General features: G+C 47.0%; 1 protein-coding gene across 2 annotated transcripts in view; it reads right to left on the bottom strand.

Annotated features, from left to right (window-relative positions):
- Positions 1-16687, bottom strand: part of LOC132819213 (collagen alpha-1(XI) chain-like) — a 220848-nt gene that overhangs the window by 27322 nt on the left and 176839 nt on the right. For both annotated transcript variants that reach the window (XM_060830676.1, XM_060830677.1), the window contains 4 exons: positions 15791-15898; positions 14878-14931; positions 14472-14525; positions 9461-9514 (listed from right to left, as the gene is read on the bottom strand). In XM_060830676.1, coding sequence (XP_060686659.1) covers positions 9461-9514; positions 14472-14525; positions 14878-14931; positions 15791-15898 — 270 coding nt within the window. The remainder of the gene's footprint in view (positions 1-9460; positions 9515-14471; positions 14526-14877; positions 14932-15790; positions 15899-16687) is intronic.

Raw genomic sequence — 16687 nt, 5'->3', positions numbered from 1 at the left:
CTCCCTGGCTTCCCAGAGAATCTGAGGATAAATCCCATCTGGCCCCTCTCACTAGCATTGCCCTTTCCAATGTGAATACTGATGAAAAGTATTCATTTAGCGCTTCCCCTATGTCCTCAGATTCCACACACAACTTCCCACTACTGTCTTTGATTGGCCCTAACCTTATTCTCATCATTCTTTTATTCCTGATATACCTATAGAAAGCCTTAGGATTTTCCTTGATCCTATCCGCCAACAACTTCTCATGTCCCCTCCTGGCTCTTCTTAACCCTCTCTTTAGATCTTTTCTGGCTAACTTATAACTCTCATGCCCCCTAAATGAGCTTTCATGCTTCATCCTCATAAAAGTCTTCTTTTTCTTGACAAGAGATTCAACGAATTTAGTAACTCATGGCTCCTTCCCTTGACAACTCCCTCCCTGCCTGATAGGTACATACATAACAAAGACCCGCAGTAGCTATTCCTTGAACAAGCTCCACATTTCAAGTGTACCCATCCCCTGCAGTTTCCTTCCCCATCTTATGCATCCTAAATCTTGCCTGATTGCATCATAATTGCTTTTCTCCCAGTTATACCTCTTTCCCTGCGGTATATACCTATCCCTGCCCATTGCGATTGTAAACATAACTGAATTGTGGTCACTGTCACCAAAGTGTTCACCTACGTCCAAGTCTAACACCTGGCCTGGTTCATTACCCAGTACCAAATCCAAAATGGCCTCGCCCCTTGTAGGTCTGTCTACATACTGTGTCAGGAAACCCTCCTGCACACACTGGACAAAAACTAACCCATCTAAACTACTTGAACTATAATATTCCCAGTCTATATTGGGGAAATCCCCCATAACAACTACCCTTTACTCTCGCTCCTATCAAGAATCATCTTTGGTATCCTTTCCTCTACATCCCTGGAACAATTCGGAGGCCTATAGAAAACTCCCAACAGGGTGACCTCTCCTTTCCCTTTTCTAACATCAGCCCAAGCTACCTCAGTGGATGAGTCCTCAGATGTTCTCTCGGCTGCTATGGCACAACCCTTGACTAACAATGCCACACCTCCCTCCCTCTTTTTACCATCTTCTCTGTTCTCACTGAAACATCTAAACGCCAGAACCTGCAACAGCCATTCCTGTCCCTGTTCTATCCATGTCACCGAAATGGCCACAACATCGAAGTCCCAAGTACCAACCCAGGCTGCAGGTTCACCCACCTTATTCTGGATTCTCCTGGCATTGCCCTCTCACGACCTTGTAAATCTATCCCTGGCCTCACTACCCTCAACCTCCTGTACACAGGAACTACAATTCAGGTTCCCATCCCCTGCTGCATTGGTTTAAACCCGCCCAAAGAGCATGAGCAAATTCCCCTCTCCCCCCTCCCAGGATATTGGAACCCAGGAATTACACCATGTCTGCAGCACCTGGTCTGCCCTTCAATCCATATCTCCTCATTCCATGTGAGGACAGTTTTGGTCTATCTGCCAGAAAACCTCAAAACTGAGTTCATGAGAATGACCTGGCGATCCAGGGGCTAAAATGTAATCCGTGCTTGGATTCTTCAGCATGATCAAGGCCACCTTCAGCACCAGCTTCCAAGACAATACTCCACTGAGAGTTAAGAATAGAGTGGTGCTCATCAACGAGGTAACAACAATGACTGCAGATGCTGGAAACCAGATTCTGGATCAGTGGTGCTGGAAGAGCACAGCAGTTCAGGCAGCATCCAAGGAGCAGCCAAATCGACGTTTCGGGCAAAAGCCCTTCATCAGGAATAAAGGCAGAGAGCCTGAAGCATGGAGAGATAAGCTAGAGGAGGGTGGGGGTGGGGAGAAAGGAGCATAGAGTACAATGGGTGAGTGGGGGAGGGGATGAAGGTGATAGGTCAGGGAGGAGAGGGTGGAGTGGATAGGTGGAAAAGGAGCTAGGCAGGTAGGACAAGTCCGGACAAGTCATGGGGACAGTGCTGAGCTGGAAGTTTGGAACTAGGGTGAGGTGGGGGAAGGGGAAATGAGGAAATTGTTGAAGTCCACATTGATGCCCTGGGGTTGAAGTGTTCTGAGGTGGAAGATGAGGCGTTCTTCCTCCAGGCGTCTGGTGGTGAGGGAGCGGCGGTGAAGGAAGCCCAGGACGGCCATGTCCGCGGCAGAGTGGGAGGGGGAGTTGAAATGTTAGGGGCGGTGGGGTTGATTGGTGCTCATCAAGGTCAGAGATAATGCTCATTGGAAAGAACACCTTAAGAATTTCTTCAACTGAGGCTTAGTTCTTAACTGAGTGCCCTAAGTCAGCACAAGCCAAGCCAGGCCTGAGATTGAAAGGTTATTTGACAGCCGAGAACAAGTCAGATGGACTCCCTGAAAAAAGGTGGCGGAGACTTACGCTTGGCACAGCCTCACCTCTGTCATCTGGAAGAATGAAAGCTTGGCAGGAGAGGTCAAAGGCACAATAATTGTGACCATCTTCAACAAAACAGTTGTGGCAAATTGCTGTAACTACAAAACAACTTTCATACTGTTTTCCGCCCAGTGGCTGAAGACCTCCACCTGGAGTCACAATGAAGATTTGATGGAACAAGGGGCACAGTGAACGTGGTCTTCATGATAAGACAAGTCAAAGAAAAATGCAGGGAGCAGAAACATGCTATCTTTGACCTCACAAAGGTCTTCGACGCTGTCACTGGGAAGGGACCATGGAACCTCCTCCTCAAATTTCGCAGCTGACAAATTCTTCAGCATCGTCTGCTGCACAGCAACCTGCAAGCTTGGCTCCTCACTCCCGATCCAATCTGTATGAAAACTGGGGCCACACAAGGTCATGTCATCTATCACTCTTTACCATGTTCCCCACGACCAAATCTTACCCCATTATCCAATCAGCTTCCTACTGGATCTTCTCTTTCAGACAAATGGAAAGTTGTTCCAGCTGTCTAAAACCAAGACAATTGAAACCTTGGTCACCAAGTTGTAGAAGCCGCTGGAGTGTACACAGATTCAAGGACCAATCCAACATCACTGTATTCTCAGAACTCTGTGACACAATGGGTGTGAGCTAATCATTTGTCCGATATCAGACAGCAGCTTTGCTGCAGCACACAGCTATCAAGATCCGCAAGGAGCCACTGGATAATGTGGATCAATTCCCAAACATTGGGATCCTCCAATATCAGTGTCCTCTCTCCAGCAAACATGCCCAGCTTTGAGAGGCTAGTTACCATCCACCAGCCATACTACATCATCCACAATCCAACAGCAAATCCCTGAAACCAGCTCTTTACCCTGAGCTCCATCACTGCCGCAGGTCATCGGGAAGGGCAGAGGAAACACCTCAGGGTCTTCCTCAAACAATACCCTCCAAACTTTGGAAGGATTGCTGACACAATATCCCCCAGACTGGAGGAGCAGCAGCTCTAAAAGGTACCAACAATTCTGACAGGTCCAGCCAAGAGGGAGGTTACAGCGAGCAGTGGAAGGAGTCGAGAAAAACGGAAACATCCCAAGTTGCCTCCTCAAACACTACCTGACCGTCTCAGCCTCATGTCCCCAACCAGAATCCCGATAACATTCCAGCCCCCCCCAGCCCCCGCCTCCCCCAACTCTACCCGCAATCCCTGCCCCCGCCCCAACCCCCACCCCTACCCCCACCCCAATCCTCATCCCAACCCCATATGGCAGGGTGAGTAGATCCAGCATCAGATCTGCACGGCCCACAGCCTGGGTCCAAAGGGATCCACTGACAAAGAGATCTAAAAGAACGTAGGAAGGTGCTGGCAACCCAGAAAGAGCTCACCACATGATTCAGCAAATACTGTACCACAGCCTCACGGGCTACATGTCCACATAGAACATAGAAAAGTACAGCACAGAACAGGCAGACAATTCTGAATTCAGATAGTCAAATCTCCCTGTATCCCATACTTCCTGACTTTATCAATGAGGCTACCATGGGGAACCCTATCAAATGTTTTGCTGAAATCTATATACACCACATCCACTGCTCAACCTTCGTCTTGACACCTCCTCAAAGAACTCAGTAAGATTTGTGAGGCATGACCTGCCCCTCACAAAGCCATGCTGACTGCCTTTAATCACACTTGGCTTTTCCAAATAGTCATAAATCCTATCCCTCAGAATCCTTTCCAAATCTTTGCTGACCACAGACATGAGACTGACTGGTCTGTAATTGCCAGGGATTTCTCTACTCCCCCTCTTGGAAAGAGAAACAACATTCACCTCCTTCCAATCCTCCGGCATGACATGATTGATCACATTAAACAACGGGCTGTTTTAACACCATGCAGAAGACAAACAATAATCAGCCAGGCTGCCCATACTAAACCGAGCGGCTGCTGTTAGAACGGTTCGACAATTGGATAACACTTGATAAACAGGCCAGAGGGCACCAATAGCTGCAACCACATCCAATCTGAGATGATAGTCCATGGCTGATACTCACTAAAAGCAAAATATGTTGACACAAAAAAAATCCATTCCATGTAAATTGAAAGAATATACCCATATTCTTGCCCCATTTTTGAAATTCCCAGGAGTCTAAGGAGCCTATAGCTTTCCCCAGAAAGCCATCGCTTTCTCCAGCCTAACACATTGACCAATCAGAACCAATCAGCACAACCAATCAGTACCCGTTAGGCCCTGTCATATAAATTGTGATGATCTGGAATTTGGCATTCTTGCAGTTGTCCTGATGGGAAGTTGCAGGAACATGGGCCTTCATCTCCGTCATCCCCATGCCCTGCATCACCAAACGAATATGTTTAATATGGTTCATATCTTCCAATTTGCTGCCAAGAAAAGAAAATAATTTTGAAAAATAGTCACAGCTGTAAAATAGAAAGCAAAAGGTGCAAACCGTGACCTACTCTTGGGAAATAAGTCAGGGCAGGTGACTGAGGTGTCAGTGGGGGAGCACTTTGGGGCCAGCAACCATAATTCTATCAGATTTAAAATAACAATGGAAAAGGATAGACCTGATCTAAAAGTTAAAGTTCTAAATTGGAGAAAGGCCAATTTTGACGGTATTAGGCAAGAACTTTCAAAAGTTGATTGGGGGCAAATGTTCACAGGTGAAAGGGACGGCTGGAAAATGGGAAGCCTTCAGAAATGAGATCATGTAAGCCCAGAGACAGTATGTTCCTGTCAGGGTGAAGTGAATAGCTGGTAGGCGTAGGCAATGCAGAATGATGAAAGAAATCAAGGGTTTGGTTAAGAAAAAGAACAGACAATAGACAATAGGTGCAGGAGTAGGCCATTCTGCCCTTCGAGCCTGCAGCACCATTCAATATGATCATGGCTGATCGTCCTCAAGGTTATAGATATGGAAGCATATGTCAGGTATGGAGAGGGGAGGTGGAGTGAATCCTTACAAAGATGTGCGGGTCAGGTGAATTGGTCATGCTAAATTGCCCGTAGTGTTAGGTAAGGGGTAAATGTAGGGGTATGGGTGGGTTGCGCTTCGGCGGGTCGGTGTGGACTTGTTGGGCCGAAGGGCCTGTTTCCACACTAAGTCTAATCTAATCTAAAAAAAAAAGTAGCAGTATACTTAAGGGGGAAATCAGGAGGGCAAAAAGGAGACATGAGATAGCTTTGGCAAATAGAGTTAAGGAGAATCCAAAGGGTTTTTATAAATATATTAAGGACAAAAGGGTAACTAAGGAGAGAATAGGGCCCCTCAAAGATCAGCAAAGCAGTCTTTGTATGGAGCCACAGGGGTTGGGGGAGACACTAAATGAGTATTTTACATCAGTATTTGCTGTGGAGAAGGACACGGAAAATATAGACGTTCGGGAAATGGATGGCGACACCTTGAAAAATGCCCATGTGCGGGTCAGGTGAATTGGTCATGCTAAATTGCCCGTAGTGTTAGGTAAGGGGTAAATGTAGGGGTATGGGTGGGTTGCGCTTCGGCGGGTCGGTGTGGACTTGTTGGGCCGAAGGGCCTGTTTCCACACTGTAAGTCTAATCTAATCTAAAAAAAAAAGTAGCAGTATACTTAAGGGGGAAATCAGGAGGGCAAAAAGGAGACATGAGATAGCTTTGGCAAATAGAGTTAAGGAGAATCCAAAGGGTTTTTATAAATATATTAAGGACAAAAGGGTAACTAAGGAGAGAATAGGGCCCCTCAAACATCAGCAAAGCAGTCTTTGTATGGAGCCACAGGGGTTGGGGGAGACACTAAATGAGTATTTTACATCAGTATTTGCTGTGGAGAAGGACACGGAAAATATAGATGTTCGGGAAATGGATGGCGACACCTTGAAAAATGCCCATATAACAGAGGAGGAAGTACTGGATGTCATGAAATCATAAAGATGGATAAATCCCCAGGACCTGATCAGGTGTACCCTAGATTTCTGTGGAAAGCTATTACTCGGCCCCTTGCTGAGATACTTGTATCTTCGATAGTCACAGGTGAGATGCTGGAAGATTGGAGGTTGGCTAATGTGGTACCATATTTAAGAAAGGTGGTAACGATAAGCCAAGGAACTATAACCAGTGAGCCTGATGTCGATGGTGGGCACATTGTTGGAGGGAATCCTGAGGGACAGGATGTACATGTACTTGGAAAGGCAAGGACTGATTAGTGATAGTCAACATGGCTTTGTGCATGGGAAATCATCTCTCACAAACTTGATTGAGTTTTTTGAAGAAGTAACAAAGAAGATTGATGAGGGCAGAGCAGTAGATGTGATCTATATGGACTTCAGTAGGGCATTCGACAAGGTTCCCCATGGGAGACTGATTAGCAAGGTTAGATCTCATGGAATACAGGGAAAACTAGCCATTTGGATACAGAACTGGCTCAAAGGTAGAAGACAGAGGGTGGTGGTGGAGGGTTGTTTTTCAGACTGGAGGCCTGTGACCAGTGGAGTGCCACAAGGATCAATGCTGGGCCCTCTACTTTGTGTCATTTACATAAATGATTTGGATGTGAGCATAAGAGGTACAGTTAGTAAGCTTGCAGATGACACCAAAATTGGAGGGTGTGGTGGGACAGCAAAGAAGGTTACTTCAGAATACAACAGGATCTTGACCAGTTGAGCCAATGGGCTGAGAAGTGGCAGATGAAGTTTAATTTAGATAAATGCAAGGTGCTGCATTTTGGGAAAGCAAATCGTAGCAGGACTTATACACTTAATGGTAAGGTCCTAGGGAGTGTTGCTGAACAAAGAGACCTTGGAGTGCAGGTTCATAGCTCCTTGAAAGTGAAGTCGCAGGTAGATAGGATAATGAAGAAGGCATTTGGTATGCTTTCCTTTATTGGTCAGAGTATTGAGTACAGGAGTTGGGAGGTCATGTTGTGGCTGTACAGGACATTGGTGAGGCCACTGGTCTCCTTCCTATCGGAAAGATGTTGTGAAACTTGAAAGGGTTCAGAAAAGATTTACAAGGATGTTGCCAGGGTTGGAGGATTTGAGCTACAGGGAGAGGCTGAACAGGCTGGGGCTGTTTTCCCTGGAGCGTCGGAGGCTGAGGGGTGACTTTATAGAGGTTTACAAAATTATGAGGGGCATGGATAGGGTAAATGGACAAGGTCTTTTTCCTTGGGGTCGGGGAGTCCAGAACTAGAGGGCATAGGTTTAGGGTGAGAGTGAAAACATATAAAAGAGACCTAAGGGGCAATATTTTCAAGCAGACAGTGGTATGCATATGGAATGAGCTGCCAGAGGATATGGTGGAGGCTGGTACAATTGCTACATTTAAGAGGCATTTGGTGGGTATATGAATAGGAAGGGTTTGGAGGGATATGGGCCGGGTGCTGGAAAATGGGACTAGATTAGAATGGGATACGTGGTCAGCATGGATGGGTTGGACCGAATGGTCTGTTTCCGTGCTGTACATATCTAGGACTCTATGAGGAAAGGGACAGCTATTTGAGTACGGTGAGGTAACCATATCTCGGGCTGGACAGAGGTGACCGACACAGTCATTCAATATTTGCTTTAGGTCATCCCAAAGCATTATTGTGGCAGTGACTTCATCAAGCTGAGATTGTAAATATAAAACCATCTTCAGGTGTGACGTGGTGAGGTTTGTCCATTCAAGGTCATTAAATAGCTTTGATAAATGGAATTTGCCTGGGACATATTGCAGTCTCAGAGGAGACAGAGTATCCAACAGGCTGTTGTCAGATTATACAGGTTAAAAGTAGAAGGTGCTGAAGAAATGCAACTAAAGATTTTTATGAGCTGCATCACTCCAGGGTTTACTCAACGCGAGCAGAATAATTTCAACCTGATTAATCGTTTCTGAATTGAGCTGAAGACAGGGAGGAAAAGGAAAATGTCAACGTGTTCCAGAGGAAAAGATTTCAAATGACCTTCTCGAATATTGAAATGCAATAAAACCCCACTTAATGAACCTTGACCATTTAGAAATCAATAACAAATCCTCTATTCCAAATCCATTAATAAAGATTGCATTTCAGATGCTGGAAATCAATAAACATTGAACAGATTGAAATAAACGAACACAACATCCAACATCATCGCAGATCTGGCTCACACATCGAGAGGCTGTGAACTGAGCATGGACCCAGGTCCGCAGCAGGTCCGGAAGTCCCACCCACAGCTACAACAGCAGCTGCTCCAAACAATTTCCTTCTATTTATTCACGGGATACAGGCGGAACTAGGGAGGAATGTCAGGGTGGAGGAGGTGACGGAGATAGGGAGGGGGTATAGGGGCTGGAGGGGGTGACGGAGATAGGGAGGGGTGTAGGGGCTGGAGGGGGTGACAGATATAGGGAGGGGCTGTAGGGGCTGGAAGGGGTCACAGAGATAGGGAGAGGTGTGGGGGCTGGAGGAGGTGACAGAGATAGAGAGGGGTGTAGTGGCTGGGGTGAGGTGACAGAGATCAGAAGGAGTGTGGGGGCTGGAGGAGATGACAGAGTTAGGAAGGAGTGTAGGGGCTGGAGGGGGTTACAGAGATAGGGAGGGAGTGTAGGGGCTGGAGGAGGTTACAGAGATAGGGAGGGAGTGTAGGGGCTGGAGGGGGGTTACAGAGATAGGGAGGGGGTGTAGGGGCTGGAGGGAGTTACAGTGATAGGGAGGGAGTGTAGGGGCTGGAGGGGGGTTACAGAGATAGGGAGGGGGTGTAGGGGCTGGAGGGAGTTACAGTGATAGGGAGGGGTGTAGGGGCTGGAGGGGGTTACAGAGATAGGGAGGGGGTGTAGGGGCTGGAGGAGGTTACAGAGATAGGGAGGGAGTGTAGGGGCTGGAGGGGGGTTACAGAGGTAGGGAGGGAGTGTAGGGGCTGGAGGGGGTTACAGAGATAGGGAGGGGTGTAGGGGCTGGAGGAGGTGACAGGGAACATTGTTACAGAGAGAGCCAGCATAATTGAGCTTGAAATGCTGGGTGATTAGGTCTTTATGTACAATGAGTGGATTGAAACCTGATTGGGGTTCTCTGCCTCCCCACACTCTGAGTAGCAGCAGTGAGTATTCTTACCCGTTTCCCGGGAGGTCCCGGGGGCCCTGCTTCTCCTGATGGTCCGGGCGGTCCCTGAAATACATCAAAAACACAACTCAGTGACTGACCGACTCTCATAACACACTACAGTGTGCATCTTCAACGCTCAAATTCACTGCTCGCAAATAGGCCATTCACATCTGCCCTGTGTCGAGGATTCTTCTCCAATGTACCCACATTATTCCTCTCCAACCCATCCCTGTGGGAGTGAGTCCCACATTTCACCCCATCCCTCTCCTGTGAGGGTGAGTCCCACATTCCCAATGGGATCTTTTTCAGGACTCTGTGATGTTGATTGTTACGAGTTCTTGATTCCCAGGTACATGGATACATGTGTTAGTTTTATCAAGTCTCTGCACAGTTTCTCGACCTGTATGAGATCACCTCTCAGGTTTTGTTCAGTCAGAATAACTGGTGATATAATTGCACTGAAACTAAATTTCTACAATTTCCGCGATAGTAAAGGTTTAATTCATACCCTGACAGTTGTGTGAAAATAACAGCTTTGAATATATTTCCGATTTAATTTAATGGGATGCACCCTTTCTGTTCTCATTCTTAATGTGTAGTTTTGTAATTGCTTTAAAATGAAATCTCCAGTTAAAATGAGAACAAAGAACAATACAGCACAGGAACTGGCCCTTCGCCCCTCCAAGCCTGTGCCAACCCAATTTGCCCTCCCATACTAAAGCTGTCTTCACTTCTATTCCCTTCTATTCATGTGTTTATCCAGGTGTTTATCCAGGTGTTTATCCAGGTGTTTCTGGAACGCTGCTGTTGTGTTTGCTTCTACCACCTCCTTAGGCAGCACATTCCAGACACTCACCACACTTTGTGTGAAAAACTTCCCCCTCTGCACCTTGAACCTGTGTCCCCTAGTATTTGACCCCTCCACCCTGGGGAAAGGTCTCATTCTATCCACACCATTCACAATCTTATCAGGTTGCCCCTCAACCTCCTGTGTTCCAGTGAAAACAAAACACATCGAGTTAAACTGCATCTGTCACCCCCTGAGAAAAGGAACAGGAAGTGATTTCACTACAGGAAATAACATCACCAACCCGAAGATACCCAAACGTATAAATATAAAGCAGGAATTATGTACACTTCTTCACCTGAGGCCCATTGAAGATGTTACCTAGTATGGTGACAAAACGTCTGGAAATGAATCTGACAGCTCAGTGAGCAAATCTACATCCAAAACCTCAACCTGACCTTCAAATCTTCTCAAAATTCACTAAAACTAACCCAGTTTATCCAACCTTTCTTCATAACTAAACTCCCCATACCACGCAACATCCTGGTAAACTTTTTCTGTACCCTCTCCAAAGCATCAACATCCTTCTGGTAGTGTGGTGACCAGAACTGTGCACAATATTCCAAGTGTGGCCTAATAAAGTTCTATAAAGCTGCAGCATAATTTGTCTATTTTTCTACTTAATGTCCCTTCCAATGAAGGCAAGCATGCCACAGGCCTTTCCACTCCCTTACCTACCTGCGCTGCCACCTTCAGTGATCTAGGGATCTGCACACCCAGATCCCTCTGCATATCGATGCTTCTAAGGGTTCTACCATTCACTGTATAATTTCCACCTGTACTTGACCTTCCAAAATGCATCACCTCACATTTGTCTGGATTAAACTTGATCTGCCATTTTTCTGCCGACACCTTCAATTGATCTATGTCCTGCTGTTGGAGACAATACCCCCTCTGACTCCACCAAGGGCATGCAAGTCCTGGGCCTCCTCCACCACCAAATCTAAGCCACCTGACGACTGGAGGAAGAACTCCTCATCTTCCGCTTTGGGATCCTTCAACACACTCCATCAACGTTGACTTTACTGGTTTCCTTATCTCCCCTTTTCCCACTTCATCCCAGATCCAGCCCTCCAACTCGGCACCAACCTCTTCAACTGTCCTACCTGTCCATCTTCCTTCCCACCTATCCACTCAACCCTCTTCTCAGACCAGTCACCATTATTCCCACCTGCATCTACCTATCGCCTTCCCATCTACCTTCCCCATCCCCACCCTCCTATTTATCTCTCAGCTCCTTCCCGAAACCCCATTCCTGATGAAGGGTTTATACCCGAAACATCGACTCTCCTGATCCTCAGATGCTGCCCCAATATCAACAAAGCACCAATCATATTCAGCCAATTACAGATAGTGTGTCAGACAGTGACTGCTTTCTTCAAAGATCAGTTGATAAACAGTTTGGCATGTGGCAAAGATACCTTCAAAAAACAGGATTACAGAGCACAGAATGGTCTCTGCCTGAAGGAGGCCATTCTGCCCACCATCTCTCTTCTGTTTCTGCAAGAATAGTTCACCTAGTGACACTCCATAAGTTTTAGTTACGAAAATTGGCCATTTACCCCATCCAGTCTGAACTTCCATTCAATGAGATTATGGTTGATCTGATAAAGCACAGCTCCACCAGCCGACCGTCACCCTGTAGCCCTTCACATTCTCCTTTCCAAATCATGATCCAATTCTCTGTCGAGGGTCATGATTGGATATACCTCCACTGCACACTCGGGCAGTTCATTCCAAATACTAATACCTTAAAATGTAACAAATAGTTCCTCCCATCATCATTTCTTTCTTAGCTAACTTCTTTAAAATTGAGAACTCATGATCACAAAAAGAGTGGGAACATTTTCTCATGATTAACCCTGTGAAGATCGCTGATGATTTTGAACATGTCCGTCAGATTACTTTTCAGCCTTCCTTTCTCCAATGAAAATATTCCGAGCTGAGGAAGATAGGAACAGCAGGAGACCATTCAGCCCACTGGTCTTGCCATATTACTCTAGATCATGGCTGCTCATCTAATTCAATGCCATTATCTCCCCCATATTCTTTGATGTTAGTGGTATCCAGAAACCTATTGAACTCCGTTCTGAAGCTACTCAATGACTGAGTTGCACAGCCCCATGGGGTAGACAGTTCCAAAGAGTCCCTCAGTGTCTGAATGACACGATTCCTCCTCATCTCAATAACTTGCCCCTTATCCTGAGATGGTGTCCCTGGTTTTAGGCTCATGAGCAATCCAGGAGAAATATACTCTCCGTCACCCGAGCACATCTTGTAAAAACTTCAGAAGTTTCAAAGGATCAATCTCGCATTCTTCAAAACTCTGGGGAACACAGTCACGATGATGACACAAAGATACGTGGAGAGACAGATAGTGCTGATGAAGTGGGGAGGCTGCAGGAGGACTTGGACAGGCCGGGAGACTGAGCAGAAAAGTGCCAGATGGAATACAATGTGCAAATGTATGAGGTTATGCACTTTGTTACAAAAAATGGAAGTACAGATTATCTTCTTAATGGGGAAAGGTTTTGGAAATCTGATGAACAAAGTGACTTGGGGAGTCCTGGTTGAGGATTCTCTTCAGGTTAACATGCAGGTTCCGTTGGCAGTTAGGATGGCAAACACAATGTTAGCATTAATTTCAACAGGGTTAGAATACAAGAGCACAGATGCACTGCTGAGGCTGTATGAGACTCTGACCAGGCCACATTTGGAATATTGTGAGCAGTCTTAGCCCCATATCTAAGGAAGGATGTGCTGGCATTAGAGGGCATCCAGAGGGGGTTAACAGGAATGATCCTGGGGATGAAGGGCTTGTCATATGAGGAGGGGTTGAGGACTCTGGGTCTGTACTCGATGGAGTTTAGAAGGATGAGGGGGTGGGGAGAGGGGAAGAGGGGAAATCTGACTGAAACTTAGAGAATACAGAGAGACCTGGATCGAGTGGACACGGGGAAGATGTTCCCACCAGGAGGAGAGACTAGGACCCGAGGGCACAGCCTCAGGGTGAGGGGTGACCCTTCAGAGCTGAGCTAAGGAGGAATTTCTTCAGGCAGAGGGTGGGGAATCTGTGGAAATCATTGCCTCAGAGGGCTGGGGAGGCCAGGTCACTGAGGGTATTTAAGTCAGAGATACATAGATTCTTGATTAGTAAGGGGGTCAAGGGTTACAGGTACAGGGCAGGAGAATGGGGTTGAGAAACATATCAGAGCTGAAAATGTGTTGCTGGAAAAGCGCAGCAAGTCAGGCAGCATCAAGGAGCAAGGGCTCATGCCCGAAACATCGATTCTCCTGCTCCTTGGATGCTGCCTGACCTGCTGCGCTTTTCCAGCAACACACTTTCAGCTCTGATCTCCAGCATCTGCAGTCCTCACTTTCTCCTTGACAAACATATCAGCCATGATCGAATAGTGGGGCAGATTTGATAGACTGAATGGCACAATACTGCTCCTATATCTAATGTTTTTATGGTCTGTCATTATGAAACAATCCAAATACCCCATCATCCCAGAGAATAATCTGACCAACTCTCTGTGGTAGTTAAATCCTTAGAGAAAGTAGCCAAACCTGTATACAATATTCCAGTTACAGTCCCACCAAGGTATTATACAAGTGCAGCAAGACAGCTGTACTCCTGGGCTGTTTAATACTAATCGCTGCTTGCTTCCCATTAACAAACCACTGTGCTACTCCAAACCCATGTGCTCTAATTCACTAACCTCCTGAGTTGTACTTTTATTGAAAGCCTTCTGAAAATCCAAATTCACCATATTGACTGGCTCACCTTTGTCTATGCTACAAGTTATATCCTCAATAAACATTAGAAGTTTCTTAAACATTCCTTCCAAAGGTCACATTTATCTCTCCGCCCTGCAGGCACTCTGCCTCTATTCCTGATGAAGGGCTTTTGCCCGAAACGTTGATTTTCCTGCTCCTCGGATGCTGCCTGACCTGCTGTGCTTTTCCAGCACCACTCTAATCTAGACTCTGGTTTCCAGCATCTGCAGTCCTTGTTTTTATCATGTTGACTCTGCCTAATGTTGCATTATTTGCATAAATGTGCATTAACATTTCCTTTATAATAGATACACACACGGGCACTCGCACATGCACGGACACACGCACACACACAGACACACACACCCATGCATTATTGTGGAAGGCACTCACAGGTTGTCCTGCCTCTCCATCTTCACCTTTCTCACCAGGAATTCCATCTGTTCCCTGCAATAGATATCACATTTTACTTAATGCATACAAAACATCACAGACGTGTCACTCTCTCTAATTACTTTTCTGAAGCAATTTGCATAACATTCCTCTAATATTTAACTAGTTCCTGTTAACAAAAGCATTACAATGAGCCAGGTGTGATTGGTGCGTTCCTGTACAGTTAGGAAGCAATGTGGAGACCACTGCTATAATCAACGTCTGCTCAAAGGCTGTGCACAAACTAAAACTCAATGTTATTCCTTTATTTTGTTTCCATTTCTCCAAAATGATGAAGGTTTCTTTGTGACAGGACATAGTAAGCACCCGGCAGCACGGAGTTGGAAGAGGAAGGGCTGGAACTTACTGATGGTCCTGGTTCCCCGGGAGGTCCAGGATCCCCAGGAAAACCAACAGGACCCTAAAGGAGAGAGCATCAACAGAAATGAACGGTACTGGGTTATTCAATAGCCCCAACCCCACACCATTCACCAGCACCACCCTCATCATCCAACATCACACCCATTAGCCCTCACACTCCCACTCCATCATCCCCACACCCTTGACCCCCACGCCATCACTCCCACCCCCATCCCCATCACCCCCAAACACACCCACCCCATTAGCCTCCCACATCTATCACCCACACACCATCCCCCCAAACCACTCACCCCACACGTCACCCCCATCATCCCTCCAACATCCATCACCCCCACCCCTACACCATTCACCTCATCCCCATTGCCCCCAACACCCATCAGCCCCATTCCCCCAAACTACCAGATCATACCCCTACATTCCCCACAGCCCACCCACCACATCCCAACACCAACTTCCCAGACACCCAAAACCCCACCTCTACATCCCTGAATGACCCACACCCTCAGACCTCTGGCCTTAAACTTCTAATCCTTAAAAATTCAGTCACGCCACCCCACACCCCCCAGCGCCTGCCCCAACACCAGACCTACCCCCGACGTTTGGACTGTCCTTGGGATGCGGGAGGGAATATCTGAGGGAGGTGTTGTGAGTGAGAATGAGAGCAATCGGGGGAGTGAGGTGGTGGTGGTGGAGAGGTTTGGAGGATAAGGGGAGTTTGACAGGTGTTTGAATGGAGAAGGGTGAAGGGGATGATGGAGAGTGGGGGAGTGACCGTCTGGATAGATGAGGGAGTGAGGGTGAGCATGAGGCTTAGGGTTGGGAGTTTGAGGGGTGAGGAAGGTGCGAAGGGAGTTTAATGGTGGAAAATCCAGGGACACAGAACATAATGTCTCACTTACCGGGTTGCCTTTTGGACCATCGTCTCCTGGTGGGCCTTTGGGACCAGCCGGACCAGCTGCCCCTGGGGGCCCCGCCTCCCCCTTGTCACCGATATCACCTTTAGGCCCCTGAAACAGAGACACAAAATGCTGATGAACCCATTGGACACCACTATAGACACAGCAAGAGGCCATTCAGCTCCTCTATTGGACACCCCCAAAGTCACAGCGAGAGGCCAAAACGCCCTTCCAGTTGAGTCTGTCAGGTCCTCAGGTCATGGCTGAACTGCACCAACCTTGTCTTCCACCTTAATCTCTCTCTCTCTAACTGAGTAAACCCCTCTTCAGAATCTAAATTTTCCAATTCACCCTCCAATGGCTCAAAACTCAGGAGATTACAGTCCAGTCGATTCAACCCGGCCTCATCATTTAACGCTTTCTGCCCCGGGATCATTCTGGCGAATCTGATTTGCCTCCTCTAAGGGCAGTCTCCCCTTCCTGAGGCATCCGGCCCAGAACTGAACCCAAAACATGTTTTTTTCACTTGTGGGACATTAGCGTATTTATTGCCCGTCCCCAGTTGTCCCCCTTGAGAAGGTGGGGGTGAACTGCCTTCTTGAACTGCTGCAGTTAATGTGCTATGGGTTGACCCACAATGCCCTTAGGGAGGGAATTCCAGGATTTTGACCCAGCGACAGTGAAGGAATGACGATATATTTCCAAGTGAGGATGGTGAGCAACTTGGAGGGGAACTTGCAGGGGGGTGGTGTTCCCATGAATCTGCTGCCCTTGTCCTTCCAGATTGAAATGGTCATGGGTTTGGAAGGTGCTGTCTGAGGAGCCTGGGTGAACTTCCATTGATCGTGATTCATAAAAACAATATAGATGAGAATGTGGGGGGATGATAATTAAGTTTGA

The sequence above is a fragment of the Hemiscyllium ocellatum genome, chromosome 9, assembly GCF_020745735.1.
Source record: "Hemiscyllium ocellatum isolate sHemOce1 chromosome 9, sHemOce1.pat.X.cur, whole genome shotgun sequence".
In the NCBI taxonomy this organism is placed as follows: domain Eukaryota; kingdom Metazoa; phylum Chordata; class Chondrichthyes; order Orectolobiformes; family Hemiscylliidae; genus Hemiscyllium; species Hemiscyllium ocellatum.
The sequence above is the reverse complement of the archived record's forward strand: the minus strand, read 5'-3'. Positions and strand labels throughout refer to the sequence as shown.